Here is a 22,144-nt window from a genome sequence, read left to right on the forward strand (position 1 = left end):
TGCCCTGAGGAAAGAGATGGAGGGTGTGGAGGTGGAGAGATGGAGGGATACAGCGATAGAGGTGCAGCAATGGGTGCGGGGTGGAGAGGAAGGAGGAAACCAGGGGGTGGGGGGGATCATGCCTGCAGACAATGTACAGGATGCAGAGATGTTGGAGGAACAGGTGGGGGAAGGGGATCAGTTCATATAGGAGCCATGTGGGGGAAGGAAGGCCGATATGAAAGGCAAAGCGGAGCGCATGGCGTTCAAGGATTTGGAGAGCCTTGTAAAAGCGGGTGGGGCCGAAGATCCAGCCAACCCTGGCATAAAAAAGGATGGGACAGATGAGGGATTTATAGGTGTGGAAGGTGGTAGAAGAAAGCAATCCCCATGTCCGGCCAGACAGGAGTTTGAGAAGGCAGAGGCGGGAATGGGCTTTCTGCTGCATGGTCTGGAATGAGGGGTCCAGGTGAGGTGTCGGTTGAGGGTGAGGCCAAGGCATTTCAGGGTAGGGGTGAGCTGGATGGCACGACCATAAAGGGTGAGGTAAAAATCATTCAGAACCTGCAAGATGTTAATATTATAATGTGCTAGTAAATTATATTAGATATGGTCATCCTACAGGATGCAACACGTAGTAATTACATAAAATATCATTTAAGTGTTTGCCTAAAACAAGCCATGTCTTAAGTCAACTTTATAAAACTTGATGCATAACCATAAGGTTTTGTCACTTCTATTAAACAAGCTGTCTCGTATTCACTTTAAGCCCGTTGTGTGGGCCTCCTCACTGATCCTTGAGAAAGCCTGTGATAAGTCAGAGATGTTGTTGTTGTGGTCTTCAGTCCTGAGACTGGTTTTATGCAGCTCTCCTTGCTACTCTATCCTGTGCAAGCCTCTTCATCTCCCAGTACCTACTGCAACCTACATCCTTCTGAATCTGTGTAGTGTAGTCATCTCTTGGTCTCCCTCTACGATTTTTACCCTCCACGCTGCCCTCCAATAGTAAATTGGTGATCCCTTGATGCCTCAGAACATGTCCTACCAACCGAACCCTTCTTATGGTGAAGTTGTGCGACATACTTCTCTTCTCCCCAATCCTATTCAATACTTCCTCTTTAGTTATATGATCTACCCTTCTAATCTTCAGCATTCTTCTGTAGCACCACATTTCGAAAGCTTCTATTCTCTATTGGGGGAGCAAAATAATTGAAGATGGTCGAAATAGAGAGGATATAAAATGTAGACTGGCAATGGCAAGGAAAGCGTTTCTGAAGAAGAGAAATTTGTTAACATCGAGTATAGATTTAAGTTGAGGAAGACATTTCTGAAAGCATTTGTGTGGAGTGTAGCCATGTATGGAAGTGAAACATGGACGATAAATAGTTTGGACAAGAAGAGAATAGAAACTTTCGAAATGTGGTGCTACAGAAGAATGCTGAAGATCAGATGGGTAGATCACATAACTAATGAGGAAGTATTGAATAGGATTGGGGCACAACTTGACCATAAGAAGGGATCCGTTGGTAGGACATGTTCTGAGGCATCAAGGGATGACCAATTTACTATTGGAGGGCAGCGTGGAGGGAAAAAACCGTAGAGGGAGACCAAGAGATGACTGCCCTACGCAGATTCAGAAGGATGTAGGTTGCAGTAGGTACTGGGAGATGAAGAGGCTTGCACAGGTTAGAGTAGCATGGAGAGCTGCATAAAACCAGTCTCAGTACTGAAGACCACAACAACATCTCTGACTTATCACAGTCTTTTTTTCAAAGGTCAGTGAGGAGGCCCAAACAACGGACTTAAAGTGAATACGAGACAGCTTGTTTAATAGAAGTGACAAAACCTTATGGTTATGCATCAAGTTTTATAAAGTTGACTTAGGACATGGCTTGTTTTAGGCAAACATTTAAATGATATTTTATGCAAGTACTACGCGTTGCATCTTGTAGAATGACCATATCTAATATAATTTACTAGCACATTATAATATCAACATCTCGCAGGTTCTGAAGAAGACGTTATTACTAACGTTGAAACCTAGGTAAACGATAAAATTAACCTGGAACTGTAGGCTATTTATTTTTATAAGTTGCTGTCGCTGCATAAAAAGGTTAACAATTACTCACACAAGCTCCCCTGCTTACCTCGCCAGTGGAGCCACGCACATTGCCGGTGCCCGCCCGACTTCCCCGTGCTCACTCGCAGGGCCACGCAGGCTACAATCTGGCCCACCTGACCCGCCACGTCATACAGGGTGAACAGTATTTAAACCGACAAACTCTGGGAGGTTGTTAGGGGACATCAAAACAAATATTTTTCCCTTATGTCACTTTTCCTATGAGCGTTACTTAAACCGGTGGAGGCCGTATTACGCTCTTCAGTTGTTATATATCGTATTACGATTAAAGGGCGTATTGCACTCTTCAGTTGTAGGCAATTGCTGTCCACCTGTGTAGTAGTGCATTGTCTCTGTTGACTAATGGAGCGATACACCTGGAGTGAGTACACTGATATGGTTGGTGCGTACTACGTAGCGCACCACAGCGGACGAGCTGCACAGCGGGTTTATCAACAACAGTATCGTAATGCCGTATCTCGCATCACACGACCTTTGCTGTTGTGCATCAATGTCTGCGTGAGCCCGGGCCGTTTAGCACATTACCTGGACTGTGACGCCTTCACACGGTAAGAACATTGCAGTTTGACGAAGCTGTCTTGCAGCATGTTGAGCGGGTTCCTTCAATCAGCACTCGAGCAATTGCACGTAACATGGGGACGAACCAGACGAATGTCAGAACAGTCCATGGAGAGAAATTGTTACGTCCATTTCACTTACAGCGTGTCCGGAACCTGGAACCAGTTGATTATCCACCCAGCGCACAGTTTTCGCAGTGGTACCTTGAACAGTGTGAAATGCATCCTACATTTCCATCCACTGTGTTCTTTACCGCTGAAGCAACGTTCGGGCGTGAAGGAGTCTTCAATATGCACAATTCGCATGTTTGGAGTGAGGATAACCCACATGCCACACTTACTAGTGCTCATCAAGTGCTGTTCTTCTTTAATGTGTGGGTCAGTGTTGTTGGGGACTGTTTAATTGGGCCGTATCTGCTTCCTAGGCCATTAAATGGCAGGCAGTATTACAATTTTCTCACCAGAGCATTGCCAGAATTGCTGGAAGGCGTCCCGCTCCCCACAAGACAATGCATGTGGTTCCAACATGACGGGGCACCGGCACATTTCAGTCATCGTGTGCGTCGATTCCTGGACCGACGGTTCCCAGAAATGTGGATTGGCAGAGGTCGTCCTGTACCATGGTCTGTTCGATCCCCAGATATGTCCCCTCTGGACTTTTTGTGTGGGTAGAGATGCACAACCTTGTTTACGCAACCCCTGTTGCATCAGAAGAGGATCTGGTTGCCCGGATAGTACCACCAGCAGGAACAATTCAGGTACTTCTGAGGTTTTTGCCCGTGTCGGACTGAACTTGATCCGACGGTGTAACCTTTGTTTACGTGTCAATGGAGGCATTTTTAAAAATTTACTGTAATTGAAATTGGGATGTGTTAATGTGTTGTCTCTTGGTCATAAAAAAAGTGGAAAAGTTTTTGTTAGTTTAATTAATTTGCCACCAGAGAAATCTTCCTCTACCGGTTCAAATACACCTCATAGGAATAAAGGACAATAGGGAAAAATATTTGTTCTTATGTCCCCTTTTTGTAATACCCTGTATAGGCCACAAAAGGCCCACAACGCTTGCGCGGGAAAGTGCCGTAATTGCCCTCTAGAGCAAGTAAACATACAGCTCCCCAGTGGTGGAAACAGGCGAAATCGAGATATCGCTATCAAAAATAAAAATTATTCCGACGATCGAAACACAGACCGCTGTTTTTTAATGTCTGGTAACACCGGGTTCCAAGTCTTACTTAAAAGGTAATCCTTGTCTCTATTAATAAGATTATCAGATAGTCGAATCTCTTTGGATTCTTTTTAAACACAGTCCCAATAGGGAGACGCAGGGGCAACCATTTGTGTCTCGTCATACAGCATTCTGTGCCCCTCGGTGAGACAGTGCTCCGACACTGCAGATTTGTCAGGCTGAAGCCGCTGGTGCTCAACACATCGGTCCTGAATGGTCCGGACTGTCTGACCAATATAAGCCTTCCCCCACTGGGCTGCCTCAAACCCAAGTCATCCTCAACTGAGCGAAGAAGCGCTCTAATCTTGGCTGGCGGACGAAAAGTACCTTTGATATGATATCTTTCTAGAATTCTTCCTATTTTGGAGGAACTTTCAGCGATTAGTGACAGAGTTCTAGAAAACCATCATGCTATACAATAATCAGCGCCCAGAACAGTCATTTCAATATGCAAACTGTCTTTAATAATCAATGGCAGAAGCAAATCTCCTTGATGTATCAGCAATTAATAAAAACTATCTGGGTGCGACCAACAGGTTTTCATCTACCCCTGGTGCATAGAACTGACTACGGCAGATGTGGAGCATTGCTGCACCAATAGCGATAGAGATCATCTCCTTAACGCAAATATGACTGCAATGAAGAGCAGCAAATTTGTAAATCGTATAACATTTTAGTGTTACTCAGAGTATTCAAATGGACAACGGAAGGCTTTCACCATCTGTCTCTGGAAGATTCTGATTGGATTTCAAACCTGGACTTTAGTCTATGAAAACATTACGAACTTGAGATTGTGTGAGTGTGTGTGTATTTTGTGTGTATGTGTTTCTGTGTATTGTAATCACTTCTCTAGAATTTTTTGCTCTCATTATACGGTAAATACACTCCTGGAAATGGAAAAAAGAACACATTGACACCGGTGTGTCAGACCCACCATACTTGCTCCGGACGCTGCGAGAGGGCTGTACAAGCAATGATCACACGCACGGCACAGCGGACACACCAGGAACCGCGGTGTTGGCCGTCGAATGGCGCTAGCTGCGCAGCATTTGTGCACCGCCGCCGTCAGTGTCAGCCAGTTTGCCGTGCATACGGAGCTCCATCGCAGTCTTTAACACTGGTAGCATGCCGCGACAGTGTGGACGTGAACCGTATGTGCAGTTGACGGACTTTGAGCGAGGGCGTATAGTGGGCATGCGGGAGGCCGGGTGGACGTACCGCCGAATAGCTCAACACGTGGGGCGTGAGGTCTCCACAGTACGTCGATGTTGTCACCAGTGGTCGGCGGAAGGTGCACGTGCCCGTCGACCTGGGACCGGACCGCAGCGACGCACGGATGCACGCCAAGACCGTTGGATCCTACGCAGTGCCGTAGGGGACCGCACCGCCACTTCCCAGCAAATTAGGGACACTGTTGCTCCTGGGGTATCGGCGAGGACCATTCGCAACCGTCTCCATGAAGCTTGGCTACGGTCCCGCACACCGTTAGGCCGTCTTCCGCTCACGCCCCAACATCGTGCAGCCCGCCTCCGGTGGTGTCGCGACAGGCGTGAATGGAGGGACGAATGGAAACGTGTCGTCTTCAGCGATGAGAGTCGCTTCTGCCTTGGTGCCAATGATGGTCGTATGCGTGTTTGGCGCCGTGCAGGTGAGCGCCACAATCAGGACTGTATACGACCGAGGCACACAGGGCCAACACCCGGCATCATGGTGTGGGGAGCGATCTCCTACACTGGCCGTACACCTCTGGTGATCGTCGAGGGGACACTGAATAGTGCACGGTACATCCAAACCGTCATCGAACCCATCGTTCTACCATTCCTAGACCGGCAAGGGAACTTGCTGTTCCAACAGGACAATGCACGTCCGCATGTATCCCGTGCCACCCAACGTGCTCTAGAAGGTGTAAGTCAACTACCGTGGCCAGCAAGATCTCCGGATCTGTCCCCCATTGAGCATGTTTGGGACTGGATGAAGCGTCGTCTCACGCGGTCTGCACGTCCAGCACGAACGCTGGTCCAACTGAGGCGCCAGGTGGAAATGGCATGGCAAGCCGTTCCACAGGACTACATCCAGCATCTCTACGATCGTCTCCATGGGAGAATAGCAGCCTGCATTGCTGCGAAAGGTGGATATACACTGTACTAGTGCCGACATTGTGCCTGCTCTGTTGCCTGTGTCTATGTGCCTGTGGTTCTGTCAGTGTGATCATGTGATGTATCTGACCCCAGGAATGTGTCAATAAAGTTTCCCCTTCCTGGGACAATGAATTCACGGTGTTCTTATTTCAATTTCCAGGAGTGTACATAAGACGTTACGTTTAAAAAGAAAGAAAAAAGAAGATATTAAAAAACTAGCAAATTAAAATACAAATAAAACTAGCTTCTATACATAACCACACATCAGAATACGTTATATCCTAACTCGTTAACTGAAAAGGCCGGAAAAAAGGTTTATAGCGTAAAGGTATCTGGAAGTACGATTGCTCTGTACAGATAATCTTTATCCAGTACTGGGTGTCAAATGGTTGATGACGATGTGAAAACGAAGACGAGGTGGTAACTGAGAACCATCTTAATACATTCTGAAATATAATCTGGGGAAAATTCACAGAAACGGATGTTGTAATGGATTAAGGATTTTAGTACTGCAAACGTGTGATGCATAAATGCACGTGACATAGTTCTACCAAAGTGGAATACAAAGGTATTTTATCGCAACACTTCAGAAACCTTGTTTTACCCTGGCTTATTTATATGCGTTTTTAACTTTTGCTGAGCTGAAAAGATACAAAACCCTCATCCATTTCATCTTTGCCCATGCCATTGGATCAAGCAGTTCCCCTATTCTCCAGTTTCGTAACTCCCTCCAAATGGTCGAACGACATTGGCTGAGCCTCACTTTCTGTCTGCGGCTGCCTTTTGCCACTCGCTTCCTGTTACCAGTTCATGAAGTTCCCAGAACACCTTCACATCTCCTACATCTCGCGTAAGTGTTGAGTCGCGACACCCTGCAGTCTTCCCCAGACTTGAGAAGACTAGCCTGCTGCCTCGCCTCTACCAGCACATCCCGCGTTCTTTTCGCCTCCAAACTCTCAACGTAATTTTCCAATTTAATATCAGTGACCTTCCCCATCGGAACCATGAATTGATCCGTGAATCTGTTACAGCAGTGCAAAGCCTACTTTATGCGTCCCAAATGAAGGGTCCAATCCATCCTTTTCTTGCGCAGCTGGCATCTGAGTTATCACTGTCTATCAGCTTATTCGCAGATAGTCAGCCCACCTCATTTTCCATATAATATGCTCACCACTATTTCCCACAGCTCAATCGCTACCCACAGTTACCACGAGGGTGTATATTAAAAGTAATGATCCCCAGTGTCGTCGTTCTGGTATACCCTTGTCTATAGGTAATGTTTAAACTTAAAATTCAACGTGCTATACAACAAATTCTGTGTGTAACTCGTGAAATCGGCTATGGTGACATTGGCCATAACACAGAAAGTCTCTGGAAGTGAAAGCCTATTAAAAGCAGACATTCTGAGGTGGCACTAGTCCTTGAAAATCAGTCTACAGACTATGGAAGACGAATTCGACGCAGGATGCTCGTACACAGACAGAAAAGACGACAATCTGCAATGTGTGAGTGATGTGTTGAACTCAGAGGAGCGGTTAAGTGTGTGAATGAGCACAGATCTCGCAGCAATAAATAGAGAACTGAGAAGACCATTATTACCCAAGATTTTCACATGAGGAAAATCTGTGGCAACCTGTCCCAAAATTGAAATACAACGAAAGACAATAGTGTTAGATTGTTAGAGGAAATATCTGGCAGCGTGGTTAAACTGACCATAAGTTTTGGGCTGTGTGGTAATGAGGGACGAAATGTGGATTGTTGATTACAGCACCGAGGGGATACGCCAAAGTGCCAACTGGCACACATCAGCGTCAAACTAACAGGTGAAAGGCGAAAACATGCTCTTTGTCTTTTGAATGAAAATTTCACTCTATAGCGGCGTGTGTGCTGATATGAAACTTCCTGGCAGGTTAAAACTGTGTGCCGGGCCGAGACTCGTACTCGGGACCTTTGCCTTTGATGGGCAAGTGCTCTATCACTCCGCTGCAGAGTGAAAATCTCATTCTGGAAACATCCCCTAGGCTGTGGCTAAGCCATGTCTCCGCAATATCCTTTCTTCCAGGAGTGCTAGTTCTGCAAGGTTCGCAGGAGATCTTCTGTGAAGTTTGGAAGGTAGGAGACGAGGTATTGGCGGAAATAGGGCTGTGAGGACGGGGCGTGAGTCGTGCTTGGGTGGCTCAGTTGGCAGAGCACTTGCCCGTGAGAGGCGAAGGTCGCGAGTTCGAATCTCGGTCCGGTACCCAGGAAGTTTGATGCCCTTTGTCTTGTTTAAAGCCAAGGGTGTGGTCCACGCGGGGGACGGTTCGTCACAGCCGCTGTTTACACGGAAGTGCAAGAAAGATTAAAGGGAATGGTCGACCGAGTGAGGCCACAGGTTGCCAGCAATAGAAAGCCGCATCTCGGCAAGGTAGCGAGACACACACGCTTGTCGGTCAAAGAGTACCTGGCCAGGCACAGCATCGCGAGACCGTTCCGACCACTGTACAGCCATGGTGTACTTTCCCTTGTTCCCTGAGTGATGACAGCCATTAAAGAAGAACACTATGAGACCCTATACGAAACAGAGGGGAGGAACTTTTTCAGAGGGCTTGGGAGGAAGAAGAAACTGGGAGAAGAACTTTACAGTTTTTTTACCAGATGTAAAAGAGCGTGGGGGTATGAAATATTTCGAACCTACACGAGGACTCATCCACTTTCTCACTGGCCATGGACCGTATCCGAAATATTTATGTCGATTTGGGAAAAGGGCAACCCCCGAGTGTGGCTGTGGCGCGGCAGAGGGAACTCCGGATCATGTGGTTTTCGAATGCCCTCTCTTCAATGATGTCGCGACAACACTCCGAGACAGACTTCCGAACAATGACACATACCATCTACTCAGACACTGTTCACACTTTGAATGCGTTGGTAGATGGGGTATCACGGAAAGTGTTAGCAGAATACCTGAGGGACCAAGAACAGGTATCAATTCGTAGATCAAACCGATTGAGACCAGATCCCATTCCCTTACCGCCTCTGTATGGAATGGCCGACTTCCATCATAGTTGGAAACCGCCACGTACGGGACTAGGGGGGGGGGGGAGGGGGTCTGTACCACCGATTACGACAAAAGCACCGGATATGACGTAGGGTAAGTTAGTTTTTTTGTAGGACTTAGATTTAGGACATTAATTTAGGAAACTGCAGCGAATGCTAACTTTGGGCAGCCCAGTGCCAGGGGCATGCGCCTCGGGTTTAGCTCGTGGAGCCTGGGTATTCTAAGTAGGTTTGTACTCTACTGGCACACCTGTGACGCTGCAGGTAATAGTCATTTTAGATTAGTTAAGTAACAACAAGTAGGTTAGATCAAACTGCCCATTGTTGTAGAAAACTAACACACTGTAGTAGTTTAAACTGTAGCTCACTAACATAACTGTAATAGTAAAAGCTGCATTGTAATCCAATTTATGTATCACTTTATGACCCAATAATCATGTTAGGAAGTGGGTTAACATGTATAGTTAGTACTGCAGAGGCCAAAGCGATTTCGTGAAGGACACTTCGGGAGGAAGACTCCCAGTGCAGTAGACTTTTGACTGTGTGTGCAGACGCGCTGGGAGTACCCTCCCGCGGCCGCTGACCTGCCTGGCGTCGAGCCCGGTGGCGAGCCAGCGCAGCAGCCCGGACCAGGGCCCGTGGCGCGGGACGCGCACCGTGTGGAAGCGGCGGCCGCACAGCTCGCACGAGTCGCGGCCCGCCTCGGACAGCCAGCGCTCGAGGCAGGCGCGGTGCACCCAGGCGACGGTGCCGCGGCAGCTGCACGGCGCCACCAGCCAGCCCTCGTCGCCGTGGCAGATGCGGCAGATCCACGCCGAGCCCAGCGACGCCTTGCCCGAGCCCGACTCACTGCCGCACACGTCACACCTGCTCAGCGAGGCCGGCACAGCACCGGCGACCCAACGCAGAACGTTGCGAGGCGCCGGGGTGGACAACAGTGTGTACCTCTTTAATTCAGACGAATTTTGCTTTACAACTTGACATGAACTCGACCCCCTCCTTACATACCACCTAATTGATTATGTGCGCAACGGTAACGGAAGAAAATTATGGTGGATCAGCCGTATTAAAATTTGCTGTGTTGAAGAGCGCGCCGCAGCGCGTAGTGTAAAGCAGTCGCCTTCCGTTTCTCGTGGTGGCGCCGCTGTGGCAATCGCAGCTTTGGTGTCTCCCTCTGCTGGGAAAGGGGAAAAGTTGCCTGTTCACGTGGATTTAAGGGGCGCTATGAGCTCGGCAGTTACCCATACCCTCCATCACTACACCCTTCATCTCCTTTCCCAAGGTGGCTTCCATCTACTTCCCCTCCTGGATGATGCCCTCTCTCCCTCCATTTATCCCTCCTATCAACTCTGATCCTCACCCCCCTCCTTTCCTCTGTTCTTTTCTGGGCTCCCTCTCCTCCCCCCTCCCACCCACTTTTTTCCCCACCTACCCTCTCTCTACCCCCCTTCTCTCCCCTGAGTCGTTTTCCATTTCCCTCCTCTGCCTTTTCCCATTCCCTCTCGCACCTGCCCTGCCCCTCTCCCCTTATGAGTCCTCTCCCTCCTTTGGTTTCCCCCCTTTTCGTTTTCCCTCTCCTCCCTCGTTGTCCCCCCCCCCCCCCGATCTGTTCAGGTCCCCCTCCCCCCCATCTGCCCTCGGCTAAGACGAGTTATGTTTGTGCCGACATTTTAGTGCAGTGTTTACAGGGAGTGTTCAGTGTTGTGTGTCTTCGCCGAAGTGTTGCGAATGGGCATCATACTGTCGCTGGGTGTGATTTTTTATCTCTTGCGAACAGAAAATAGACTGTCGCCATGTTTTTTAATTGTCTGTCTACTATGTTACTTGTCTGATTCCTGTGTATTTTATTAGCATTGCCAACCTGTTGCTATATGTTTTAACTTTCCACAATTTTCCGCCGTTTTACAATTTCAGTCACCGTTTTATCGCCTGCTTTTATTGTTTCTTCTCTTCATCTTACGTTTTAAAAACTCTGTAGGCTGTACAGCAGCGTACTTAGCTGCTGCCAGCCCGCCCCCTTCGGGGGGAGGGGGGGGGGGGGGACCGAAATTCAATAAAGGAAAAGAAAATAAACTGGGCAGTTAAGTCAGTCTGAGTCGGTCAGTCTGGGCGAGTCTGGTCAGTTGGTCAGGCAAGTTACTCTGGGTCAGTCTCTCGTCCGCATTGGTGAGGTGGTTAGTGTCTGTCGGTCGTCCTGACTGCTAGTATGTGTTAGGCCGCCAGTCTGGTCGAGTTTGCTCAGGCAATGGGCATTGGCGGTTGGATCGATCTGTTGGTCGGTCGCGCACTGAGACACAAGATGACTTGCCCGCCTAGAGCGTCGGCGCAAGTGAGGTCGCCACGTGAGTCCAATCACCGCGCCGTATACCGAAGGGCAGTGGCTTCGCGGCCGACATGAGAGCAACTGGAGTCAACCCACGACATCAGTGTGGCCGGTGCAAGCTGCGACGTCGTGAGACGGGAGATCGGCGCGCCTTCCTGAGGCGGCTGGCAGCGGACGGTTCGGGAGAGCGATTTGGGGGTGCTGCGCCATATCTTCGCCAGAAATCGCAGTTTATTAGAAGTTAAGTGATTGGTGACATGTTGTGTCATTTACTTGTTAAATTCTACTTGTTTTTTTGGTCAGTCTCTCGTCCCCAGTTTGTTCGTTTATCTCTCGTCCGCATTTGTTAGGCAGTTAGTATCCGTCTGTCCGTGTGTTGGTCTGCCGCACGTTAATAGCTGCCTCTGTCATGTTTGTCGGATTGTGTTAACGAATTTATTGGTTAAAGGCCGAATTCTTGAAATATGTTTCTATCTTGGTCATCATCTTGCGAGGTGGTATATATGTAATCTAGAGCAAGTTGTACATTTTATGTAAGTCTGCATTTTATGGGTTTTATTTAAATAATCATTTTAGGTTATAAGGTGCCACCCTTCCACCGTAATAGCCGTTTAAAAAATTGCACTTTCGGTGGCAAATAATTTGAGGGTTGCAGCATTTCCATTCCTCTTACGGGGTGCATAGTTTCCATGTCTGTAAGAGTTGTTGAAATTTTTGTTTAAACTAATCTGGTGTGCTGCAGATTTGCACCAGTGTACTCTTTCAGAGGTTGTTGTGAGCGGTCATGACTACGGCCGTGTTGAGAGGCAGCAGGCAAGATTCTCAGCCCGAAGGCTCCTACTATTAATATTGTTCTTGCCTCTAAAGAAAACTGTAACTTGATATTTCGAGGGTGCTTTCCTATTTATAATTTTAAATCTGTTTTAAAAGGCTTTTATTAATAAAGTTCACATTTTTTAAGTTTTGATTTGATATTTCGAGTGTGCTTTTCTGATTATAATTTTAAATCCGTTTTGTAAAAGCTTTTAGGAATAAACTCACATTTGTTTAAGGTAATTTTCCATCAGTTACTTCATGGCAACTACTTCCTCGCTCACCTAGTGTGATTAAATTTGTATATGTTCTTTATGAATCGCCAGTAAATAAAGTAAATTCTTTAAGAAACGAATTGTAAGTAAATTTCCCCGGTTCAGTGGACCCTGCTAGTTGGTAAAATAAGGAGTGCACACTCACAATAATTTAATAAAAATCGTAATCTACTCAGAAAAAAGAGAACATCATAATAAACAATAGGAAATGGGATTTTGCATATACCTACGAAATGATATGTGGAGTAAATATTACAGTGAGATTTATTATACATCAGAACATAAATGTACATGATTATCGACACAGACAATGGGTTAAAGGACAGTGTATACTGAAATATTATAAGAATAAGAGTTGGCTCGAGAACAAGGGGCTCCTACTCTCTGTGATGCTAACGATTGACGATAATGACTGGAGGTCTTAATGAATCAAATGTTAATCTTCCGACTATATAGCAGCATCGGAATTAGTAGTGAGAGCTCAAATGGGATCCCATGGAGAAACAAGCAAGGTGGACTTGTAGCAAAGCGAGGGCGCGTGCTGCTGAGGGATTCAGTATAAAATTGATAAGGTCCTACAATGCCGGAGCCGCAAAATACTGCACCAGTACTGAAATCTGCAGCACGCCGTCGGTAGGCATCGTACTGATGATGTAGGCGCCGCCTTCTGCCGTGAAGCAACTCTGTGTCAACCCCTGGCCTCGAAGGCTGTCCGAGGATTCTGAGTTCTTCCGAAAAAGAGCGACCAAGCCGCAAGACCGTCCGACTCTGACGAAGATCAGACCGCGAAACTCCTGCGTGCGCAACGTAAGAGTGAAACCAACATCGCTCTACTTCCTACTCTCCTCGAAAACTGCCAATCAGCATTCAATGCTCATTCCAAAATTCCCCCACACTGTCTCAGAACATCATTCACGCCAATAACGACCGTTCCCTCCAATTTCGAGTAGGGCTTTATCACGTCAAATATACTCAGTTTAAGCTGACCAGTCACGCCTCTGCCTTTCAGCTGAGGGCACTGAACCTGCCGTTTGACCGGCTACAAACACAACCTGCCTAGACCACCGGCCATCCGGTGCCAGACAGTCGCACCCAGCAGGGCAAGTCCACAAAATTTCTTCGAATCAAGGGGACAATGCAGTCAGTCGGTGCCAGGAATCTTCGTGCTGGACGCGCCGGAACGGTAAACACATATACTGCGGCGACACTCAGACATCTCGCAAGTCGTTTCGCCCTGCGTACAATAGGCGAAACTCGAGCGACGTCAGTCGTTCCACCAGGCGCCTAAGCCTATTGTTCGAACCCCTCAGAATTCAGGGAAGTGCAGTCCCTAACCGGAAACGCAGTGGGCTGCGTCCTGCGATGCTCGCCTCTCATAGGCCACCCCGGGAAGTAACCCTACATGTTTAGGAATCAAGTGAAAAGTATTTTTTGAGCTCTCAGTACAAATAATCTCATTAGAATAACCTTATTTGGTCCGTTACTACCGTGCAATGCCATAGAACATTAATAACATTGCTGAAAATGAGAGGAGACATGCAAAAGAGGGCACGGAACCTCTCAAGGTTAGCAATGTACCCGGCGCTAATTAAACTTTCCCTATTTGACACGTTATAACACGGAAACGAATTATCATACGAGTACCATACTTCCTAACATTAATGTCTTCCATGCGTCACAGCGCCGCCATCCAGTTCCAACTATGGCCACCAGGTGTTGTGATGCATAGTCTCACACACCTGACTGGCTAAACTGCACTTGTTCAAATGCTTCAAATGGCTCTTAGCACTATGGGACTTAACATCTGAGGTCATCAGTCCCCTAGAACTTAGAACTACTTAAACCTAAGGCATCACACACATCCATGCCAGAGGTAGGATTCGAAGCTGTGACTGTAGCAGTCACGCGGTTCCAGACTGTAGCACCTAGAACCGCTCAGCCACTCCGGCCGGCAGTGCTCTTGTTGACTTGTCAATCCGAGCTTGGGCAGAAGGAGCAGGGCATTGTCGGTGAAGCTCTATTATCGAAAAAACATTAAAGCTGCAACTGCACTTCGAGAATACCGCCAGCTGAAAGGATTACGGAAGGGTCTTTTTTCTGCACCTGCTGTGCGGAGCATGATGAAGAACTGGAGAACCAAGCGTCGCTCTGGGAAACGGCCGACGACCTGTTGCACCACAGGTAGTTAATCAAATCGCTGTTTCTATGGCAGAAAAGACTGCTTGCAACTCCCGATCGCCAGGCAGTGCGTGTGCTGTGACGTGACAGTTGAACATCCCGTGGTCCCCTGTACGAAAGGTGCTTCGAACCATTCTCAAATGCTATCCGTACAATATCCATATCGTACAGCAGCTTGCACAACAGGATGCACAACGGCGTGTTGACTTCGCCCTCAAGTTTCTCGCAATGTCTGAAGTTGACCGTCCTCTCGATAGACGAAGTTATTCGTTCTCTGACGGGTTAGGTAACACGCGCAATTGCCGAGTGTGGGGATCTGCACCCCCAGTCCCTGTGCATGAACTTCTTTTGTATGGTGGATGTGTCACTGTATGCTGTTACTTCACAGATACGTTTATCACTGGCCCATTCTTTTTTGAACACGCTGGCGCTCAAAGACCAAAGGCGTGCGGTGTGACTGGCCACTGTTAGTGCGATATGCTTCGCTAGCATGTCACACCCTCCATACAGGACAGACACTAATTGAACTCAACACTTTTCATGCAAGATCTGCAAACGATCGAGTTATCAGCTGATCGCTTTGAAACGCTGGGCCTGGACGGTCACCTGATCTCATACCCTGTGATGTCTGGTTGTGGGGCTACCGGAAGGACAGGGTTTACCATGGGAACAGTCCGCACATTTGTCATAAACACCGTGTCCAGCTGGTTCAGTGCTTAACACAACTGCCTAGTAAACAAGAGATCCCAGCTTGGAGTCCCGATCCAGCACGCATTTTCATTCGTCGCCACTGATTCGACATAAAGTTCCAATCCAACTGATATCATTAGTTCTTCCTTTTCCTTTCTTTTCTTCCCTCTCCGGCTTCCATTTTCATTGGAGGGCAGTCGAGTTTGGTTCATACAGTGTACCTGACTTCACGCATTGTCTGACATATAATGAGGATACAGTACTTCCTGAGCGCTCTGCTGTCCACGTCGTAACCAGTGCGCACATTAAACTTGATTGTAGCGAATTATTTACTGCAACAAGTCCTTCCATAAGCATGCAAGTGGCATAATTTGCAGGATACACACTTTCTATAAGCACGAGGCCGTCTACACACATGCAACAACAATAGCTTGGAACCGGCAATGGCCGGCCGCGGTGGTCTAGCGGTTCTAGGCGCTCAGTCCGGAACCACGCGACTGCTACGGTCGCAGGTTCTAATCCTGCCTCGGGCGTGGATGTGTGTGATGTCCTTAGGTTAGTTAGGTTTAAGTAGTTCTAAGTTCTAGGGGACTGATGACCACAGATGTTAAGTCCCATAGTGCTCAGAGCCATTTGAACTATTTGAACCGGCAATGTTGGAATGCTAGTCCGTGCCTCGACCAGTGTGGACCGCCATCATTTGTGAATCGGACTATAGCTGCTTTGGCTTACCACAAAGAACTGCTGCTCTTTGAAAATCCCCTAAGAATAGTACGCTGGTCGCGCTGAAGCTCTGTAGATAATGTAGAATTGATACCTGGATAATCATCTGACCCACCACTGCTGACACAAGTCGTGGCAGTTAAATGACGTGTATGTGTCAGGCTGTTGCATGGAATCAAAGAAGTAATATACGTACACATAATCATTTCTATTTGTTTTTTATTGGATGTCAGACAAAAGTTTGCATTACACCTTCTTCACGGGACCAAAAAACACAGAAACTGGACTATGGCTGAGTGGAAGCATAGAGTGAGGTCAAATGAGTCACGATTTTACAGCTTTTCAAATTGTGAAAGGCGTTGCGTTCGCAAGCAGCCCAATAAAGCCTTTAACCAACAGTGTCTGCAGTGTGTGCAGGATGTAGTTCAAGATGGCGGTGGTTACTCCTCATTCACTCAGGTTACCATGAAGATGAACCAAACCGGTCGGGATTAGCCGAGCGGTCTCAGGCGCTGCAGTCATGGACTGTGCGGCTGGTCCCGGCGGAGGTTCGAGTCCTCCCTCGGGCATGGGTGTGTGTGTTTTTCTCTATGATAATTTAGGTTAAGTAGTGTGTAAGCTTTGGGACTGACGATCTCAGCAGTTAAGTCCCATAAGATTTCACACACATTTGAACTTCTTTGATGAACCAAGATGGTTACAACATTCTCGATGGCCAAGTGTTGCCCTTTCTCCTGCGTCTGTGTGATGAATATATTTTCGAAACTCCCACAATCAGAGATGACAACAGCCATCTTCACTCTTTGCATGCATAGGTTTGTGGTTTGATAAACACTTGGGCAAACTATAGCGTTCATGGTGTCCCATCAAATCATTCGATCTAAATCCTATACAAAATGTCTACGAGTATTTGCAACGTTTTCGAGCTGGAGGTGAAACACACCAATCAAAATGCCATAATACAGTCGCTCCACTCCATGTAATCATAAATGAGTGGCTCCAGTTGGATGTGGCAATCTGAAGAAACTTTGGACTCTCTGCGAAGCCGAACTGAGTTCATTATCAAGGCTACACGCTACGAGTACAGGCGTTGTCACATCTCTGGGAGTGACAAATTTTTTGTGTCATTTCCACGATGGATACCATGGGTACGATGTGTTGGATTTCCTAAGAACCTTGTTTAAGAGAGAGCGGTATTCAGGATATGTTGGCTGGAAGCACCCATGATGTAACAAGGTGAAGCTCTTGTGAGGTGACATATCGATAAGTGTAAACAGTATTACAGCAGAATGATAATTAATGGTCACGCAGTGATTTATTTATTTTCGAGGATTCAGTCGACACGAGCAACATGGCGCACGGTGGGCCAACTGCTACATTTGCTTGGGGAGGGGCACTTCGCTGAAGGACGAGAAGGACGAGAAAAACCGCAATGTGAAGCATCTCAGCTGTCCAAGCATGGGGAGATAGAGGTTCTCAGAGAGAATGTAAAAAGTGGCTTAGTGGCATTTTATGTCATTCACATAAGATAGCCGGCCGCTGTGGCCGAGCGGTGCTATGCACTTCAGTCTGGAAAACCGCTGCTGCTACGGTCGCAGGTTCGAATCCTGCGTCGGGCATGGAAGTGTGTGATGTCCTTAGGTTAGTTAGGCTTAAGTAACTCTAGGTCTAAGGGACTGATGACTTCAGATGTTAAGTCCCATAGTGCCAATTGAACCAATTGAACCAAATAAGATATGATGTTTCAGGACGGAAAAAAGAAATTTACTAACTAAGAACGGCAAAACTAAACTAAACTCCGCCCAAATAGACTCTGAATGCCCAAGGGTACCGACCGGCCGCTGTGTCATCAGCTCAGAGATGTCACTCGATAAGGATATGGAGGGGCATCTGGTCAGCACATATCTCTCCCAGCCATGTGTCAGTTTATGAGACCGAAGCCGCTACTTCCCAATCAAGTAAGTTCACAGTTTGCCTCACAAGAACTGAGTGAACCCCGCTTGCCAACAGTGTTCTGCAGACCGGATGGTCACCCATCCAAGTGATAGCCCAGCCCGACAACGCTTATCTTCGGTGATCTGACGGGAGCTGGTATTACCACTGCGGCAAGGCCTAACAACGACGAAGCAAAGATAAAATTGAGATGGACTCTCTGGTTATCAGAATTCTCGAATATGACGAGCGGTACAAGATTTGCAACTAATCAGAATCCATATTTCACAACCACACTTTGTAGTTAACCAACTCTGTTAATAAAATTTACACCACACTCAGCAAGGTGTCTATACTTGTGTCATTGGCTGGTTTGTTTAGTGGTTGGAGGCCTTCACTAACATACCTTGAAATTAACTAATTCTATTAATAAAAGTAGTACTAAACACAGCGAGGGGGTCAACAGATATATCTTGCTATTAACTTACATCATTCATGTGTTGTTTTACCGGACAGGAGGTCATCACTAATTATATACTTCATTAACCACTGTTGAGAAGCTAAATAAGTAACAAAATGTTCCATACATATCTAACTATCATATTAAATATAAATGTCTATGCTATTATGTAATGCAAGATTAAAATCATATTACACTAAATAATATTATCAACATCATCAGTTATGTGAGAACCAGAAGCACTGAATCCTCAATTACTGGACAAAAGGGGATTTTTTCCCGCAGGAGTAACGCCCTGCTGTAGTATGAGCGTAAGATTTAAGATTTATTTAACTGATCAAAGATTCATACTTTATCCAAATGTTATAAATCACGACAGCTCATAGAACATTTAAGCTAGACATATAGTGTTTAGTGTCACATTATTCACAATTTAAGCTTAATATGATGGTAGAGTTACTTTGTAAATAACGCGTGTTGTTCAAAAGATATGATGTTTCGTGCTCTAGGTCATTGACTGTTGGAGTCCCATGGTGGGTGTTTAGGGTATAAATAGCGGGACGCAAATGTGAAACGCATTTCTGTGACATAGCTGTGTCGTTTTGGGTGACAGATTAGCCGCGTTAGTGAATTTTTTGTCGTAAGAAGTACAAAATTCAGAACCTGAACTTGCGCAGGGACTTGGTGTTCGCCACGTGACGAGCAACTCGCGATACTTCAGTTTTGGGTGGATCTAGTGTTGGGTGCGACGCTTCATGCTCTAAAAGTCAGTCTGTGCTTCACTTTCTTGAGGTACGCTTGGTAGCATTTAAGTTTGGTGAGTCAATTAAACCCGCCTGGTTCAACGATTCACGACATTCTGCTCATACGTCTGAGAACAGTAGACGGCTAACCGAACCTTATTTCTCATGTTTGTAAACTATCGTAAACTGAAATCAGCCCTTTTTCATAATTATTCATTAATATTTTCAGTGACACACAATTCGGCGGTACACGGCAACACATTTGGCATGAATGAGCCACAAACATTAACTAATTACTCATGGATCGGCGTTCAATCGCCGGTTTATATTGTTGACAGTAGTAAACATTGTTTCGTTACATTTTAAAACCTCAGGTAGGCCCAGAAGCGTAGCTCACTCAAGAAAGGGCTTTCAGATGACGACTAGAAGTGCGAACACATTTTAAGCGCAATCTCTCACGTACTGTTATGTTACTCCCTGTGTGAAATGCTCGACATTTATCACCTACTTCTGAGCCTGAAAACTAACGTCAGTGAATTCTAAGAGGATTTTAATTAGGATTTACTTCAGTGAATTCCGTTCATATACTGAGAAGTCTAAAATCTGAGAGAAATGCTCGCCAAGAAAATGTAAAATTACTTCTTTAAAAGGACCGAAAAATTCTCTCGAGCTTCCATCTTCGTCATATGCGTTTTAAACCACTTGACGCGGCCTGAAGCTCAAGAGAATTTTGTCAGTATATATCGTTGTGAAACCATGCATTCATACCTTTAAAACAATAATGCTTTGAAGGAATCTTTGGTGAGAAACGAAAAATGGGATACAAGATTGGTTAGCAGATTTGTGAACTGATTGCCCCTGCCGCCCCATGCCCTCCCCCCCTCCCCACCCCTCGCCAAGATTTATCGTCTCGCATTTAAAGCCCTAAAGTCGTTTGGTATATCGAACTATCAATTAAGCTGCCACTATTCCTTTTTATTTGAAATACATGTGTTAGTATTGTATCTTGTAACTGTTAATTGTGTAAGCAGTATAAATGATGCTATCATATCTGTACTAATAATAACACCGTAAGACAGTAATGTCTGTTTGGTTTCCTATTTGAACACACTAATCTCCAAAAGTACTGAAGATTTCTCATGTGGTTTTCATAGATAACGTGAGCGAGGAATGAAGATGTGTATTGCCCAGCTCACAGTGTGATGTAAGACATGGTCATATCTCTTTGTCATACCTGTGTTACCTTTTGTACAGCATGGAGTTTTGTAGTGGCAGCATATTATCATATTAGTTTAGGTTCTTGCCACTGCACTGCAATGGTGAACGTAAAACAATGCAGCTATGTCCTCTTTTCAAATATGATGGTCTAATTCACCCTAGCAGATTTAGTCCCGCTCTATTGAGATTTATACTTATCTAGCCCTTCCATCACCACACTACTTAGATAACACACTTCTTTATGCTGCGATATCTATTTACAAAGAAATTCAACGTGTACCAATTATTTTATGAGTAGCAAAGAAATTGTTTATTAAAATACTTATGCATGATTTTATAATTTTGAGACATTCTTTTCACAGAATATCAATAATATAAAAGAGTGGTATCACAGTCTATGTGACTGAACGATCCAGCAATGTAACATGAGCCAACATTTTATCGGTATGTTTGATTAGGATGGCAAGGAGAGTTGCGCGTAGAAAAGAGTTGACACCAGCATCAGCGCTTTCTTGTCGGTGTGGTCATGTTAGAGCTGAAACAAGTGCACATGTGATATTTCGCTGACTCCAGCATCTGCAGTTTCTTATCTCCAAGGTCATTTCAGGAATCACGACATCCTGTGGCATGTGCCAGGGTGGTACAAGGTAGGGCCTGCCCACCTCCTGACAATTTCCCATCAAGCACGCCCTACACAGGCTGCATGTCACGTTTTGTTGACATCAGTACATCCACACCCTTCACTTCCGCAATTCTGCGTGGAGCACCCGCCATCCCACGCCTCGATGCTTACTTCCATTCTGCAGCTATATTTGCGATACTGCCATCCAAAAATTCATTTAAGGAATACCTCACCAGGCTCACATTGGTGACTTTGATTTGAAGTCATATATCATTTGCCATGCACTACTGGAATGACTAGACACCATATTTCTCCATGAACAATCAACAACCAGCATTTACATATGAGATATAAATAATGAAGTAGGAATTCTTACATGTTGAAAATGAGTTTGTTACTATGAACTCTTTCGCACAAACTCTGCAAAAGTAAATGAAGGCAAGTCCACTGTCACATCCCACTTGCTCCACGCAAAGCAGATGTTAATTTCTACATACACGTATGTTTGCCAAATTACTCCCCAAAAATTCCGTAATGTGTACCCCAGTAGAGGTGTTCAACATGTAACATTCTACAAATTAGGAATAAAAATTCGATGTCGTAAAATTAATCTTATCAGGCTTACAACTGCAGAAAAATACGTATTAGCTGCACAGGCAGATAGACAGACCAAATGTAACTAATTAGGCACACCCCAAAATAAAATAGTTCAGAGACAAGAGAAAAAGTATAATGTTTACATTGCCAGTTAAGGTTAATACCATAATGAAAGAATGTATTCCAACATTTTCAAGTCGTTCTCAAGCACCAGTGTAGGCGTACAGAGATAATGCATCATGTTATTCATTAGAAACATTATAAGCAAAGCTTATCATTTCCAGTTATTCCGATTATAACAAATGACACAGGCCTACTAAAGGCTATAAATGACCGCAGTTTGCAGTCAGAAGGCTCTCTAAAACCCTTACAGACTATATTTGTCCTGTATTATTGCTCACAATATTCTGAAGAAACATGTCAGCGGTGTAAATAGTACTCGATGTCCGGAGTTGCATTTTCGGAAAATACGGCATGAGAAAATAAAAACCTCTA

General features: G+C 45.8%; 1 protein-coding gene across 1 annotated transcript in view; it reads right to left on the bottom strand.

Moving 5' to 3' along the window:
* Window positions 1-636: 636 nt before the first annotated feature.
* Window positions 637-22,144, bottom strand: part of LOC126267913 (E3 ubiquitin-protein ligase MARCHF3-like) — a 40,118-nt gene continuing 18,610 nt past the window's right edge. The window contains exons 3-4 of the mRNA XM_049973222.1: window positions 9,660-9,924; window positions 637-648 (exon numbers count right to left, since the gene is read on the bottom strand). Coding sequence (XP_049829179.1) covers window positions 637-648; window positions 9,660-9,924 — 277 coding nt within the window. The remainder of the gene's footprint in view (window positions 649-9,659; window positions 9,925-22,144) is intronic.

Source organism: Schistocerca gregaria, chromosome 4 (assembly GCF_023897955.1).
Source record: "Schistocerca gregaria isolate iqSchGreg1 chromosome 4, iqSchGreg1.2, whole genome shotgun sequence".
In the NCBI taxonomy this organism is placed as follows: domain Eukaryota; kingdom Metazoa; phylum Arthropoda; class Insecta; order Orthoptera; family Acrididae; genus Schistocerca; species Schistocerca gregaria.